Source organism: Labrus bergylta, chromosome 17, assembly GCF_963930695.1.
Source record: "Labrus bergylta chromosome 17, fLabBer1.1, whole genome shotgun sequence".
In the NCBI taxonomy this organism is placed as follows: domain Eukaryota; kingdom Metazoa; phylum Chordata; class Actinopteri; order Labriformes; family Labridae; genus Labrus; species Labrus bergylta.
Window position 1 is genome coordinate 26,167,885 of NC_089211.1, and position 16,503 is coordinate 26,184,387.

At 43.6% G+C, this 16,503-nt stretch overlaps 1 protein-coding gene across 1 annotated transcript in view; it reads left to right on the top strand.

The window, feature by feature from the left end:
- Nucleotides 1-84: 84 nt before the first annotated feature.
- LOC109976846 (seizure 6-like protein) overlaps nucleotides 85-16,503 on the top strand; it is a gene marked incomplete in the record, with an annotated part of 66,800 nt that continues 50,381 nt past the window's right edge. Inside the window, 1 exon segment of the mRNA XM_065965851.1 lies at nucleotides 85-578. Within this exon segment, the coding sequence (XP_065821923.1) occupies nucleotides 479-578 (100 nt within the window).

Genomic DNA, 16,503 nt, shown 5'->3' on the forward strand with positions numbered 1-16,503 from the left:
CACAACAGTCACCCTGACACATAAACACACTCCCTCTCTCTCTCTCCTTCAACGTGAGTGTGCAAAAGTTTCATTATCATTAAGGTCAGGTCTGTGTTGGTGTAGTGTGTGTGCGTGTGTGTGTGTGTGTGTGTGTGTGCGTGTGTGTGTGTGTGTGTGTGTGTGTGTGTGTGTGTGTGTGTGTGCGTGTGTGGAGGGGTAGGCGGGAGAGGGGGCACAGAGAGAGAGAGAGAGAGAGAGAGAGAGAGAGAGAGAGATCCGCGGAGGAGAAAGGAGGACAGATCGGAGGCAGGAGGCGCTGCTCGCAGTCAGTCAGGAGGATGCTGCGCTGACACGCGGACCGTCGGCGCTCTCTAATCCGGACCTCATACCGTACCAGACCGAACTGTACCGGCTCCACCTGCACGACTCACTGCAGACCCACACACACACACACACACCCTCTCCTCTGCTCTCCTCTGGACCGGCTCGTGTCGCCATGCCGCCGGCCGCCTGCTCGCTCCGGTACCGTCTCCGCATCACCTTACGCGCGGAGCTGTGGATCGGGCTGCTGCTGTGGAGCTGCGTCTCAGCAGGAGGTACGTGCTCGTTTCCTTTTTGTGTGTGTGTGCGTGTTTTTCCACTCTCTTTGTCCTCGGTTTCTTGGCTGAGTCTCAAAAACAACGACAGCAGGTCAAAACAAAAAACTCGTCCTTGTTTGTTTGGAGGCATCGTGGGAGGAGAGAGGAGAGGAGAGGAGGGAGAGGAGGGAGAGGAGAGGCGGGGAGTCTGTTGCAGCCTTTTTTAAGTCTTGAAATAAACGTTGTTGCAGGCTATTTACTCCGCGAGCAGCCCCAACCAGTGTGCCAAAAATGCTGCACAGGCATCCAGAGAGAGAGAGAGTCCATGTGGACCGGAGCCCACTCGTGTGCGTGGGGAGCCTCGATCAGGAGGAGTGAATGCAGAAAGAGAGAAAGAGAGAGAGAGAGAAAGAGAGAGATGACCTGTCAACAAGCTCTGCAGTTATTGTTTTGTGGAGACAGAGAGGGGGGATTCCTTCAGTGGAACAAGAGCAGAAAGTGACGAGAGGAAAGTGAATGTTTGAAACGTGCAGACAGGCTGATGAATGGGACTGAGGGGGGGGGGGGGGGGGGGGGGGGGGGGTGTTACCTGTGAACAATCACTAAATACAAGACACCTCGGTTTGTCTCCGATAGGCACCAGTCGTCAGACTCCTGTGGAGGAGGAGGAATATATCGATGAATGAGGGCTTACTGGCTGTTATGCAGAAATGCTGCACACTGTAAAAAACACCGGGTCAAAATCAGAGGTCAAAGAAGAACTTCCATGTTGTTATTTGGTGAAAGTAGCAAAAGGTAGATATCCTGCATTCAACATTTGAGTACAGAAATTGGAGCATTGAGGTATTATTAGGAACCTAAAATGTACTCAGTTTGCAGAATGGCACACTTACCTCATATTCCTGTGTCTTTAGGGAAGGCGGCTGCATGCCTGTTGTTTCTTTTTAGCATTTTTCATGATGAAATAGTGAACTCAGAATTCACACTTTTTTTCCAGAAGAATGTCTCCTCGCTCTTTTTTTTTATTCTCTGATGAATTACTGCACATGCATGAATACTGATGCATCATTGTTATCATTTTAATGATGCTGCTGGCGACGCTGGAGCTCCATGTCGATGCTTCTGCTGGGGCTCATTGATGCTGCACTGAGAAGGTTGTTCACACATGCACCTCACAGCGGGGGTGGGGGGGGGGGGGGGGGGTGGGGGGGGGGGGGGTGTCTCAGGAGGCAGGACGAAGCAACAGAATCTGACGCTTTGTTGACAGTTTCTTTGCTTTTACATTGACACATTCTGACTGCTGATCGTTAGCTTTCAGGAGAAGTCTTATTCGAGCTCGCAGTCCAAACAGGTCAAGAGGAGCGTTCAGTTTCTTTGAGGGGAAGTCTGGATAGTTTAATGCTCATTTTACAGGATCTTTAAGGGTTAATCCAGCATATTTTATCTGTTAATGTGGTGGTACATGTGGTGGTACATATTGTCTGCAGGAATGTTTGAGCTGCATTGAAATTAAGCAGTTTAGTGTTTTGGGTCTTTACTGGAATGCTGGGGACTCAAACTCTGGATGTTTTGTTGCCTTTATGTTTGCACCTTTAAGAAAAAGCTAAAGACCCAGCTCTTTCATGAATACCTACTAACTTAATGATGATGGTCTCCATATTATTGATGATGATGATGGTAATGACGATGGTTTTTGTTTGATAACGACGACTTATAAGATGGTTTCTATACTGATTAGAGCTCTCAAGAACTGCCCTCAATGTTGTGCTTTGCCTCTGGTCACTTCCTGTCAGCACCTGTGTGTCCAATCAGACTCAAAGCTGATCGTTTGCTCTTACTGACATTGTTCCCTTTTTTCTAGATCCTTGCTTGTGTTGTTCTTACTCTCTGATGTACGTCGCTTTGGATAAAAGAGTCTGCTAAGTGAATTGTAGAATTGTCGAATAGAATGGTTGGATTTTATCTATTGCTATTTTAATCTGCCTCAGCTGAGAGTAAACTATAAGAGTTTTTTTAATGTTTTCATACAGTCTTGTTTACTTCTGCAGATGAGAACATGTTCTCAGTAGTTTGTGTTTCTGTCAGGGGATTTAAAAAAAAAACTGTCTGATCTGATGTTCATCAAACTCGGTGGAAGCACGTGTGGTTAAAAAATGAAGCCGATGCTGAAATTGCAAAATCCTGCAGTTCCTCGAGTGTCCACTAGAGGCTGGCTGCAGAAGCACAGGAAGTCACATACACACCCATTCTAAAAAGCCTGTTTTTACAGCAGAGATGAACATGTTTACAGCCTGGTTCAAAAAACCAAATAGGTGTGATTAGCTCATGTCTGGATGGACACACACTGTACGGGGGGTGAATGTTTTGATGCACACTGGATGATGATTTTTCAGAGATAGTTATGGTCTCACCCTGCCTTGGTCTTGTCTCGGTCTTGACTCGGTCTCGATTTCTAAAGGTCTTGGTCTTGTCTTTCTCTCGATCCTACCTTAGTCTTGACTCAGTCTCGGATCCCTCTGGTCTCTGGTCTGTTGGTCTCGGTCGGTGTGGTCTTGACTAAAACACTACTCTCTGTGTTACTTCTTGCTTTTTGTCGTCTTCCCTCCTGGTGTTTCCATGTGACCTTTTCAGATTTTCTTGAGGCTCTTTATGGTTTCTACTGGATCTTTGCCTTTAGTCCTGCATGTGGGTCGTCTTTAATGTTGGTGACTTATTGTGACACGCGGGAGTCTGTTTTATGAAAACGATGTTTCAGAGCGTCTGTGTGTTTGGAACCTTTTATTGATCCACTGAGTGATTCAGAGAGAAATACAGAGCTGAGTCTTATGCAGCCTTGAGAACATGAAACAGTTAGCATGCTTAATGAAGTCTAAAAGATGTACATGGTGAGACTTCATGGTGTCTGTTCAGGCCTCGTGCGGTGATTTGAGCTCCTCACATGAAAACCCTTTCATTGCTTCAACTTTTTTTATTTTATTTTGTTTTTTAAATCTGAGCTGACACGTCGTCTCTGCTGGAGTGTTTGAACGTCCCGTGACTCTCAGTGAGGACGTCTTTACAGTGGGTTTTAATAATTTACACATCACACACACACACACACACACACACACACACACACACACACACACACACACACACACACACACACACACACACTCGTTAACACACACGTTTATTTGAATTCATCAGTCAGTTCCCAGTAGGATTTCTGTCCTCTTGTTAATCCTCGTCTCTCATGTCTCTCCCCACATTCACGCACAAAGGTTCGATCTGTAGATCACACACACACACACACACACACACACACACACACACACACACACACACACACACACACACACACACACACACGCTGTGTATCATGTACTGCATCACTGGTTTCATCTCTCTGTTGGCGTCTGTGGTTAATGAGATCACCCAGCAGAGATGTGATGTCACAGAGCGGGCGAGTGTGTGTGTGTGTGTGTGTGTGTGTGTGTGTGTGTGTGTGTGTGTGTGTGTGTGTGTGTGTGTATCAGTGCTGGGATTGTGCCTGTGTATGAAGATAGGCTGGATCACTGCGTGGTCTAATTTCTCGGGGTGAGAGTGATAATCTGCCAGAAAGACAGCTTGACAGCTGAGTGCAGATTGTCGAGCTCCAGCTGGGCTGCGGTTTGATTCCGAGAGAGAGAGAGAGAGAGAGAGAGAGAGAGAGAGGACGGCGCTGCTTTATCGACCCGCTCTGTTTCTGCAAACTTTGTTGTGCATTCACTTCTGCTTCATTTAAAAAAATATATAGATTCTTCCCTTTTCCTCCCAGAACTCGTTCATTTTGTAATTCCACTTTCTCCTCTCATCAAATCAGCGCTCCTGTTTTTTCATCTGCAGCTTCCTTTCCTCGCGTCCTTGCTCAGTCGTCTCTCTCTGTGTTTTTGTGTCGTCCTATTACCCGTGAGTGAGAGGGGCAGAAAAATGGGAGTGAGGAGATTGTTTCTCACGGCTGAGTAACTCTAGCCTTATTATACAACCACTTCCTCCTCAGGCTGCAAACTTTTGAGAGTATAAGCATCAGAAAGAGACGAAGAACGGGGGGAACCGGGGGCTGAGGAGAGAGGAGACATGAAGGCAGGTTTGAGGAGGAAAAGCAGCTGAATCATGCAAAAGCTTGTTATGTAGAGCTGATGTTGGATTCATGTGTGTAACCTGTGTGAGGGCTCAACCCCTTAAAGTCAAAGATTCATTGAGAGGAAACCCTTCAGCTCACTGTGTCAGTCAAATCTCTGCGCCTGTTTTTCATCTTTGTGTTTCTGCATGAAGAGCAGCAGCATGAGCAACAGTTTGGCAGACTTTCAACTTCACAAACTAAAAAGTCTGAAACATCCCCTCAGCGTTTTTCCACAGAAGTCTCCTCCTTTCCAAAACAAACAAACCAGCTGGTTAAAAAACTCACTGAATAATATGGTTAGAATACAAATCAGTGTTTCTCTCCTGATGTTCAGGGGACCAAGCAGCTAGGAGGGGGCTGCGCGCTGAGCTGCTTCCTTTCAGGTGTTTTACCAGGAGCCGAGTTATCATCAGAGATCCCCCCCTCCAAAACAAACATACCACCGGTAAAGGGAGGTTTCCCCCGGTGACGTCCCAGATCTTGTTGTCTACATGGTTGAGTTGGCGGGGGGCGTTAGGGATCAGGTGGTAGGGTAGGTAGGGTAGGTAGGGTAGGTAGGGTAGGTAGTATCAGCATTGTCACTACCTGAAGCTCGCAACAACACGGCCTGCGTCTGTTGAAGGTGCTGTTTTGGTTGTGTTGGCAACCAAGAGCCGTACTGTAGGACAGTGCTTCCCAAAGTGTGGGCCGCATCCCCCTGGTGGGCCGTGTGGGTACTGCAGGTGGGCCGCGAAAAGCCCTCCACCAATTAGAAATAAAAGAAATATCACAATAATGATGATTCACCATGAGTCAACCCTTTAAGTGATTAGTAAGGTGTGTCATGACTATTTATGGACATAATGTTTAGTAACCTTTTGTGTCTCTCTTCCCATGATATCATGTTGTCATGTCCAATAATTTACCCTGACTGAAAGGGATAGCTGTAGTCAAAACTTTTATTTTATAACGGGCCCCGGAGTCATTTTGTATTTCAAAGTGGGCCGCTGCAGTTTTAAGTTTGGGAAAGGCTGCTGTAGGAACTTATCAGTAGGACAGAGGGGGGTCATTAGGGTCTTTATCCTCTCGTTCAGGTGCCTTGTGTTTATGTTTGTTTCAGTTTTGATAAAACTGGACTCTGGTTCATTCTGGCAGCTGTTAACTCATCGAGGAGCTGCAGGAGTCTCAGGTTGGAGTCTCAGGTTGTCCCAGACTAACTGTGGATCAGATCCTGGTCTTTTTTCTTGGTAACTTGATCCAAACCTAACTCTAACTCTAATCTGCACACCTCTGCATCCCGTTCATGACCAAACAATTTATTTTTTAGAAGAAGACAAGTTTAATCCCAGAAGCAAATTACTTTTTCTTACTCTGTTCTTGGAACTTGCTTCACACCGGAACCCAAACCGGACCAGCCAACCATTCTCCTCTTTATGCTCAAATCCACCCGTAGACTCGAGGACTGAGTTGGGGTCATGGGGTTGCTGTTACTACACGGCTGTTGCTTAGTGGTAGAGTCAGTCGTCTCTCAACTGGAAGGACAGGGGTTCAATCCCCAGCTTACCATGCTAACAGCTTGTTTACACGTGAACAGAGCTTGGTAATGACAGTGAGAGTCGTTATTTAATTAGACTGTGACTGTCACTCACTGTCAGTTGCATGGCACATGTCTGTGTTTAGCGCTAACAACACTTAGCTTTAGGTTAGCATGATAGCATGTCAGGTTGTGTAGCATTATCAGTGAGGTGTGATGTCAGAGTGTAGTTAATTAGCTGTTAGAGTAAATCGTTTAGACGTGTTATATCTTCTGTGATTAATGACAGTCCTGGTTTTTCTTTTTGCACCTTCAGACAGTTTAAGTATCTGGATCTGTGTCAGAGAGCTTTAAGAGTCGATCTTGTACCAGATATTGAACTCCTGTTGTTGTTGTGAGAGAATATTCTGAGTTTGTCTCTAAAGGAATCTGCTCTGATGTTCAAGGGGAACTTTTGTGTCAGAGGACCAAGAGGCCGTGCTTTTATCTCAGACTGAGAGATTTTAAAGGAGGAAAAGTTTCAGGGAGACGAGGTTCTCTGCAGGAGTCGAGCGGGGTCGGAGAGTTGGAGGTGACCCAGCGTCTCTCTCTCTCTCTCTCTCTCTCTCTCTCTCTCTCTCTCTCTCTCCCTCTCTCTCTCTCTCTCCCCCTCTCTCTCTCTCTCTCTCTCTCCTCTCTCTCTCTCTCCCTCTCTCTCTTTCTCTCTGCAGCAGTGAGGCACAGGTGGGCTTAGAGGGATTTAACCTTTTATTTCCAGCAGAGCTCCCCTGAATATGATCCCCCTGATTAACATGATTATACAGATCACTGTGCTCTTAATGAAGAGATAATGCTGCGTTCTCTGATGAAGTGCACACCTGCCGTCAGGATTGAAACGAACGGAGCGGCGGGTTAGCATGGTTAGCAGATTAACTCGACATTGTTCTCGTGTAGAACTCATGCAGAGACGTTTTAATGTGGATTTTCTGCTGGTTTCAGGTCAGTGCAGAAAGAAGAGCATGGAGTCCACTTTGTTTTGTTGAACTGTCTGTGTTGATCTATTATTGCAGCTGCAGGGACTCTGAGACTATCCTGGTGTTTCTGCAGATCTGATCTGCAGAGTTGAAGATTTGAGTTGCATTCAATAAAAAGTTAATTTAACTGACTACACGTTACAGTAACTTCTCATTTTGGATGATGTCACGCTATGATGTCACGCTATGATGTCACACTATGATGTCACGCTACGATGTCACACTATGATGTCACACTACGATTTCACACTATGATGTCACACTACGATGTCACGCTATGATGTCACGCTACGATGTCACGCTACGATGTCACGCTATGATGTCACGCTATGATGTCACGCTACGATGTCACGCTACGATGTCACGCTACGATGTCACGCTACGATGTCACACTATGATGTCACGCTACGATGTCACGCTATGATGTCACGCTACGATGTCACACTATGATGTCACGCTACGATGTCACACTACGATGTTACACTACGATGTCACACTATGATGTCACGCTACGATGTGACGCTATGATGTCACACTATGATGTGATACTACGATGTCACACTATGATGTCACACTATGTAGTCACACTATGATGTCACACTATGATGTCACGCTATGATGTGACGCTATGATGTCACACTATGATGTCACACTATGATGTCACACTATGATGTGACGCTATGATGTCACACTATGATGTCACACTATGATGTCACACTATGATGTCACACTATGATGTGATACTACGATGTCACACTATGATGTCACACTATGATGTGATACTACGATGTCACACTATGATGTCACACTATGATGTCACACTATGATGTCACACTATGATGTATGGTTTTTGTTTCCAGAAGAAGACTGCTCCAGCAGATTTCTCTTCAGATAAAATGAGGAGCTCAGTGAAGTTTGCATATTTTTAAATTCTGTCTTTATTCCGCTCTGGTAAATGAACCCCGGAGACGCTGAAGTGTTTAAAATCAATAAAACACACTTACAGTGTGCTTTGAAAAATGTCTCCCATTAGTTTGAAGAATGTGCAATTTGTAGTTAAATTGCTAAAAACAAGCAAAAGCCCTAGAATGGTTTTCAATCAAGATGATGTAAAGGACTAGATCCTGGAGATCCTGCAGGGATATTTCAGTTGAGTTAGGGGTGTGTGTGTGTGTATGTGTGTGTGTGTGTATGTGTGTGTGTGGGTGTGTGTGTGTGTGTCCTTGTTTGTGTTGTGGAGATGATGCACAAGCTGCCATCTCAATTAGCCCCTGCTCTCATTAGGAGCAGGAGTGTGAGCTGTGGCGTCTTGGTCTCTTGCACACTCTGACATATGGTCAAACTTACCAGAGACGACAACATCCCAGTGAATTATTCAAAGCTGTGTGTGTGTGTGTGTGTGTGTGTGTGTGTGAGGTGGAGGACTCGGCTGTAACCTTCCTCTGTGTGTTGACATCAAAGGAGGACGTGTGAAGCAGGCGCAGGTCGTTCTGGCTCCACCTCAGCAGGTCCTCTCAGACCTCTGTGACCCGCTGCGGCTGTGTAGAGGAAGGAGAAAAAGTGTGTGTGTGTGTGTGTGTGTGTGTGTGTGTGTGTGTGTGTGTGTGTTTGCTGTTCAGTGCGAGCTGCTGGTGCCTGCCTCAGTATCCGGGATTATCCTCTCTAGGATGGCTGCAGGATTGCACGGATGCTGCTGTGCTGACACTTCTCTACAATAGAAGCAATTAACTGAAGCTTAACTTTGTGTATGTCTGTTTTAAACCATGGATGTTAGTGTGTGTGTGTGTGTGTGTGTGTGTTTGAAATTGAACCTGACTTCTTCTGCCTTTATTCTCGTATCCCTCTGCATTCCCCGTCTTTTATCTATCAAAGCGTTCACAGAGCGAGTTCTGAATGTTTGCGTCTCTCCAGATAAATACTGTGAATGTGAGACGTCTGTAAAGAAACGTAAGCTGCACATTCAGGTTTTCAAAGAAGCAAAAGGAGAAGTAGAAGCATTCCCAAACAAAACTCGAATGCAAAACAAGAAATTCGGGAACAAGGTGCTCTTGCACAACGATATTCTCAAAGTTATAATAATAATAATAATAAGTTTATTTAGCACCTTTTAAAAACACAGGTTTACAAAGTGCTTTGACAAACAGCAAAAACAAGAACAAACTAAACCAAACACAGAAGAACATAAACAACAACAAGAACATAACAAATACTAAATACTAAAAATAATTAAATACAATTCAACAGAAAAGAACCCAAAGTGCACGATACACAACAGACATATAGAACCAGACCATCTCAAGAACCATCACAAGAACCTTCATAAGAACCATCATAAGAAACATCATAAGAACCATCACAAGAACCATCACAAGAACCATCACAAGAACCATCATAAGAACCATCACAAGAACCATCACAAGAACATCACAAGAACCATCACAAGAACCATCATAAGAACCATCACAAGAACCATCACAAGAACCATCACAAGAACCATCACAAGAACCATCACAAGAACCATCACAAGAACCATCATAAGAACCATCACAAGAACCATCACAAGAACCATCACAAGAACCATCATAAGAACCATCACAAGAACCATCACAAGAACCATCACAAGAACCATCATAAGAACCATCACAAGAACCATCACAAGAACCATCACAAGAACCATCACAAGAACCCAACAACACGAGCTGAGACCAAGAGGAACCAAAGATTTAAAAAGATGTAAGAAACTAAAAGAGATAAAAGTAAATCAAAAGAGAACAGCAATAAGAAGGTAAGAGCAGGAAGAGAAATAGAAACAAGTGAATCAATTATCAAAAAAAACCAATATAATAATATATATATAATATTAATAAAAATAAAAAGTGTATATACATATAAAAGATAAATAGACAAAGTAAGTAAGGTTGGTAGTAGTGTTGATCACCTCGCTGAAGGTCGGGGGTGCTCCTCTGCTGCCGGGACACGGCCTCCGATGTAGAACGTGTTACAACTCAAAACCACAGGTGACCAAAAAGGTTTTCATGAGAAACAAAAGGCTTGTCACTCTACACACCGGCTCAGAAGGAAGGGAAGCCACAGACTAAATCGAGAGTTACGTCTGTAACTACGATTCTATGAATTCTGGAAGACAGTTTTAGACCAAGCTAGTGTATCCTCCTCCCACAGCAGTTCTCTGAAACTTACATTTACTCTTCTATACATTTTAGTGTTTCTAAGTATACAGGTGGAATACTAGGTACTTTCATTGCATGCATTACAGGAAACAACAGTCACACACTGTTGACCTGCTAAACGTTCCTCTGACGCTCCAACACTCTGTCTGGTATCTCCTTTATCACATCTGTCATTTTCATTTAAATATGTTTACGCAGCTTAGAGAAAAATACCATAAGGGCCAAAGTTATCTATTTGTGACCGCCAGAGTTCTCTGTCACTCTGAATCTTGGCGAGAAGACTCATGTCGGGACGTCGTGCGTCATCCCCAGGACAACATGTGACTTTGTTGATATTAAATACTCGACCTGTGCATGCACGAGACGGATATATAATCCAGTGTTAAGAACGGCCTCTGGCGGTCAGGAAGAATGAAATAGAAAGGTAGTATCACTGCAGACCCCTCACACCCCGGACACAAACTTTTCAAACTCCTCCCCTCTGGCAGGCGTTACAGATCACTGCACGCCAAAACAACCCGTCATAAGAACAGTTTCTTCCCCCAGGCTGTCACTCTGATGAACGCTGAACAGTCACAGAGTGTCAGACCTGTCACTGTGAATGAACATATACAATTTTACAATTCTCTTAGCAGAATATACATATATTATTTAATTTATCTTTTTCTGAGCACCTTTTTCTGATATTATTTAATTTAAATTATCATATACGCACACCTTTTAATGTAAATACTGTAAAAACTACCTCATGTTTACTTCAGCATCTTTGCACTACTCACCACTGCACCATTATCTTATATCATCCTATTTAGCCTACATATTATTCTTTGCTTATTTGTTTATTTTTGTGTTATTATTGTTGATATTTAATATTATACCTTTGTACAAAGAGAGCACAGTTTACCAAAGTTAAATTCATTGTGTGTTTAAGCATACCTGGCCAATGAAGCTGACTCTGATTCTGAAAGGAGAGGAGAGGTTAGTGACTCAAAACAAAATAACAATGACATAAGACAGCTGGACAGATTCAGACGTAATTTGTCCTGGTTTGTACATTCAGTATTGTTTATATATAGGATATATATTTATGTATAGGAAAATGTTTATTTCTAAGATTTATTTTATTTTATTTCAACTTATTTTATTTTATTTTATTTATTTTATTTATTTTATTTATTTTATTTATTTTATTTATTTTAGCGATGGACACAATTTGAGTACTTGAGCTGATTCATTGACTCTCATAACCTTTAAGGTCAGCTGGTACAGATGGTTTGAAGCAGCTCCAGAGACTGAGATATAAAACCCTGGTTAGTTAAACTACCTGTGTGTGCATTGAAGGGCCGAGTCGTTGCAGATTCAGATGCTTTATGTTGGTTTGAGGTTCATACCTTCGAGCTCAGAGCATTTGAGGAATTCAGGATGATCCGTAGAAACATTCATTTTCTAGATCAAATTATGAGAAGAAAAGAAAAGTGAAGTGTTTTTCTTTTTAATACACAACTTTTATTTGCAGAAAAAGACTTTGAACATGTTCTTTTTTTGTTCAGTGGCAAATGATGGATTGTGATCCAGGGACAGATTTGATACGGCTGTCTGGGATTAGAGCGACAATTTGGATTTTCAGTCTGACTGAACACACACACACACACACACACACACACACACACACACACACACACACACACACACACACACACACTCACACACACACTCTGACACTTTGCCTTGTCAAACTCACTCAAAGCTGATTGGCAACAATCAAGTGTGTCTGCAGCCAAGTCTTTTAAAAAGGTTAATATTTCAGTTCCCATTTGCCTCAAAGCTCTCGCTGTAAGCTGCCTCGCTCCGCTCCTCATCTATCTGCCCGTGATACGACAATCCCGCTGAAGTAGGTCTGTCGACGAACGCCGCCTGTGTGTGTGTTTGTGTGTTTGTGTGTGATAATCCGCGCCGTGTGACTCTGATAGCTACGCCTGTCATGCTGTTGAGTCAGAGTGTTTGTCTCTAAGTCCAATAGGTGTAGAGAGAGCTGCAGAGAGAGGAGCCGAGCATTGTGGGATTGCACAATGTCTGGGTGTTTTTTCACAGTGATTGGCTCCAGTCTGGGCCGTGAGGTTCAATGTCTCAGCGTGGCTCTGCTCCGCCGCCGCCGCCCGCTCCAGGATTGATTGATTGATTGATTGATTCCTGTCATGGCGGCGTGCAGAGACAAAAACCCCACTGAGCTTTTTCATAAATTTATGGTCGGACAGTTTTTGAAGCGTGATGCAGGAAGAATTTTTAAGGCTGAGGAAACGCAAAGCCCTTCAGCCAGACTTGAGCTTTCCTGTCGGATGATGGCTGCCAGTCATGCTCTGAAGAGAAGCACGCTTGTTGATGTCAGATTGATTCACAGACGCTCGCTTCTTACGCTCTGCACGAGTGCCAGGTAGTTTCAAAGTAAAAAACAAACAACTTGGAAACAGGACTGAGGCTCTGCTGTTTGCTGCAGCTCCGTTTCTCTCTAACAACACCACCATCGAGCCAGCTGAAGATATGAAGTCAGACAGAACGAGCCTCGCTGTTGATTCTCATTTGTCTTTATATTGCTGTTTACTTCACATTAGTTTTCAGGCAATCCCTGCTCTCCACTCAGCTTCTCTTCAACTTGAAGTTTGCTTGCATAAGGCCCTGATAAGAGTGTCTTTTTCTGACGACTTTTTCCGAGCGTCTTTTCCAAGCGTATTTTTCTGAGCGTCTCTTCTGAGCGTCTCTTTCTGAACGTCTTTTTCCAAGCGTCTCTTCTGAGCGTCTTTTTCCAAGCGTCTCTTTCTGAGCGTCTTTTCCGAGCGTCTCTTTCTGAGCGTCTTTTTCCGAGCGTCTCTTCTGAGCGTCTTTCCGAGCGTCTTTTTCAAGCGTCTCTTCTGAGCGTCTCTTCTGAGCGTCTTTTTCGAGCGTCTCTTTCTGAGCGTCTCTTCTGAGCGTCTCTTTCTGAGCGTCTTTTCCGAGCGTCTCTTTCCGAGCGTCTTTTTCCGAGCGTCTTTTCAAGCGTCTCTTTCCAAGCGTCTCTTTCTGAGCGTCTCTTTCTGAGCGTCTTTTCCGAGCGTCTTTTTCCAAGCATCTCTTGAGCGTCTCTTCTGAGCGTTCTCTTTCTGAGCGTCTCTTCTGAGCGTCTCTTTCTGAGCGTCTTTTTCCAAGCATCTTTTCCAAGCGTCTCTTTCCGAGTGTCTTTTTCTGAGCGTTCCTCCTTTTTTTGTGCAACCACTGCAAGTTGAAAATCTTTCAACTTTTCAGAAATGCTGATGGCGCACTTTTCCAATGTGTGATATTCCTCGTAGTTTTGCCGCTTACAGATCGTGACATCTGTCTGTGAAAGTGCTTTCTGAATAAACTTGACTTCCCTTTTTGCTGGAAGCTGCGCTCACTCTCTGCTCATGCAGGTCGTCGTCTGTGACTGCAGACTTGGCAGCAGGATCGTAGAGTTTGACGTTGAGAGGAGAATAAATCAATCTGCTGCAGAAAGACGTCCTCTCATAAAAATCCATATGAGAGGGTTTGCAGGTCGACTCTGTTATCACCGTCTCTGTCCTGGTTCTGTCGTTAAAACCACTGAGTCTCCAAACGGTGATCAATACTTCCTGTGCCTACTCCCGTCTTTTGTCATTTGCTCATTAAGGTCCTGATGGAAACAAAGCCGACGGGCACGTCTGAAAAAAACAGAGACAGGTCGTCAATCGAAAAAATAAATATACATTTTTAATATCTCTGCGCTTTGACTTCCTATATATAAAGATGAAAATGGACAGCTGGAAAATAGATAGAGGCATCGTTTGCTGTGCAGGAAATCTGCTTTTAGAGCACATTTATTATTCCATAGAGTGAAGCCTCAAGCGCTGCACTCAGGATTTTAAATCTGAGTGACAGAAGAGAGACGCAGAAGGAGAAATATGCAGCTTTTTTATTTATTAATTACTGTTATTGAAGCGGCCACATATCTGCCTTTGAACATGCAGCTGCACAGTTTGTTTCTTTATTTCTTTTCCTCCTTTGCTCATAATTTATCAGTCGGCGCGCTCCGTGTTGACATTTGGGTCACGGCCACCCGAGGTCCGCGCTAAAAGCATTCCACCTTTCTTCTTCTCTGCCTCCTCTCACTTCTGATACATCCAGCTTTTCTTTTATTCATGGATTAAAAGCAGCAGAGCCCACATACCTGCAACAGGCCCCACACACACACACACACACACACACACACACACACACGCTTTGTAAGCGAGGGAGCTATGAGATCACTGCACTCAGAGATTTTTATCCCGTCGCTCTCCGAGGCTCATCATTGGCTCCGTGGATGTTTCACTAGTGTTCACATTAATGGATTTGTGCAGAGATACTCACAGCTCAAACTGGAGCATAATGAAGTCCTAAAAGCTGCACGCTTCAAACTGAACATCGTGCAAATAAAACATTATTACAGACCACGTATAACCCTTAATGCAGCTTCCTGAGAGTTCATAAAAAAAGACAGAAAGTTCAGTGACTCTTGCATTGAAATGAGCGATTGTAACGAGGCTTTAAAATCTGAAACTTAAAGGAAGAATGTGCAACATATCTTTCCTAAAAGTCAAGAGAGTAGCATGCAGCTCTTTGAGGCCGACCTCCTGCACTTTGAGCAAAATGCTAACAACATCTAACAAGCTAATAATGACAATGCTAACATGCTACATTGCTAAACAGGTTTACTGAGAGTTTAACCTGCTTCAATGTTCTCTTGATGACATAATGATGGAAGAATGATCGACATGTTCCACATAAATAAATCATAAAGTCTGTCCTGTGTAAATGTGTCTCTGAGTCCTGACTGTCTACAATGAGGGAGAAGCTCGAGTCCCGCTGGCTGTGTTGTTGTCAGAGCCGTGTTTACATGGACGGGACGGCCGGCTCCTCCCCTTGTGTATAAAAGCTGTTTTAGTCAAGAACTAGAGAGAAGAAGAAGAACATACTCACTGATTATTTGGATGTTAGTAAGAGTTTTTAGATAACTTGAACTTCTTTCCAAGAAAAACAGAACGATGTGAAGCAGGTCTGCACGCTGCGTCACAAAGTAAGATGATTTATTTCATTGGTTGATTTCCTTTTTTTGTACACATATAAATATTCTTTTCTGGTGTAAATTCACAATTTCATCACCTCTCCCATCTGTGCACCAGTTTTGTCGAAAGATAATTACATTGCCTGTCTCATATTGACGCCTGTCCCTGATGAAGGCAGGGTCATTTCATCGACTGAAGTCAATAAAGCAGAGCTATTAATAGACGTTTTACTGTAAGTCAAATAAACAACGTGCAGTTGATTGCGTGGTCAGACATCGAGCCAGAGGCGGCGTTACATAAAAAAAAAATCAATCTTTCATGAAAACTCGTCAAAAGATCCTTTAAGTCATCAGGATTCCCCCGACCTGTGTAAAAGTCAGATGTTTTCTAGCATCTATATATCTATGATTGTTTTCATTCTACTTCACCTAACAGCACTGACTCATTTCATAGGTCTTCTATCGGCCAATCACAGCCGTCCACATCATCTTAAATGGACTGCAGTACAGCCACGCCCCTTTTTCACCAGTATGGCCGAATGTGAAGCAAAGAGACAGCAGGGAGGAAGAGGAAGACTCATTTATATTTTCTGATTTTAAATGTAAATTTTAAAACTAAACATGATAAAACTTGTACATGTCGGTAAATATGAAAGATCTTCAGCTGCAAAGACTCTTTATTTAGTGAATGTTTTTAGACCATACTTGTCATAGTGATGGTTCTCTCTCTCTTCTCTGAGGCATTTTCTTTGGTTTAGTTTAAGTTACACTTTGTGCTGGCAGAATTGATTGAGGCAACTTTTGCTCTCCAGGAATCAGTGAACTCTGATTTTTTGAGACATTATTGATCGCAACATTTCTATATTGTTGTTTGAACAAATGTGAGTTAAAGGAGCAGTTGTAGCTCTGACTCCTAGTGTTTAAAATGGGTACTGCAGTCTAAATTCTAACATCATAGAGAGCTGTCTCCCCCCCCTCTCACTCAGGTCACCATGTGGTGGACTCTGAAGCTTC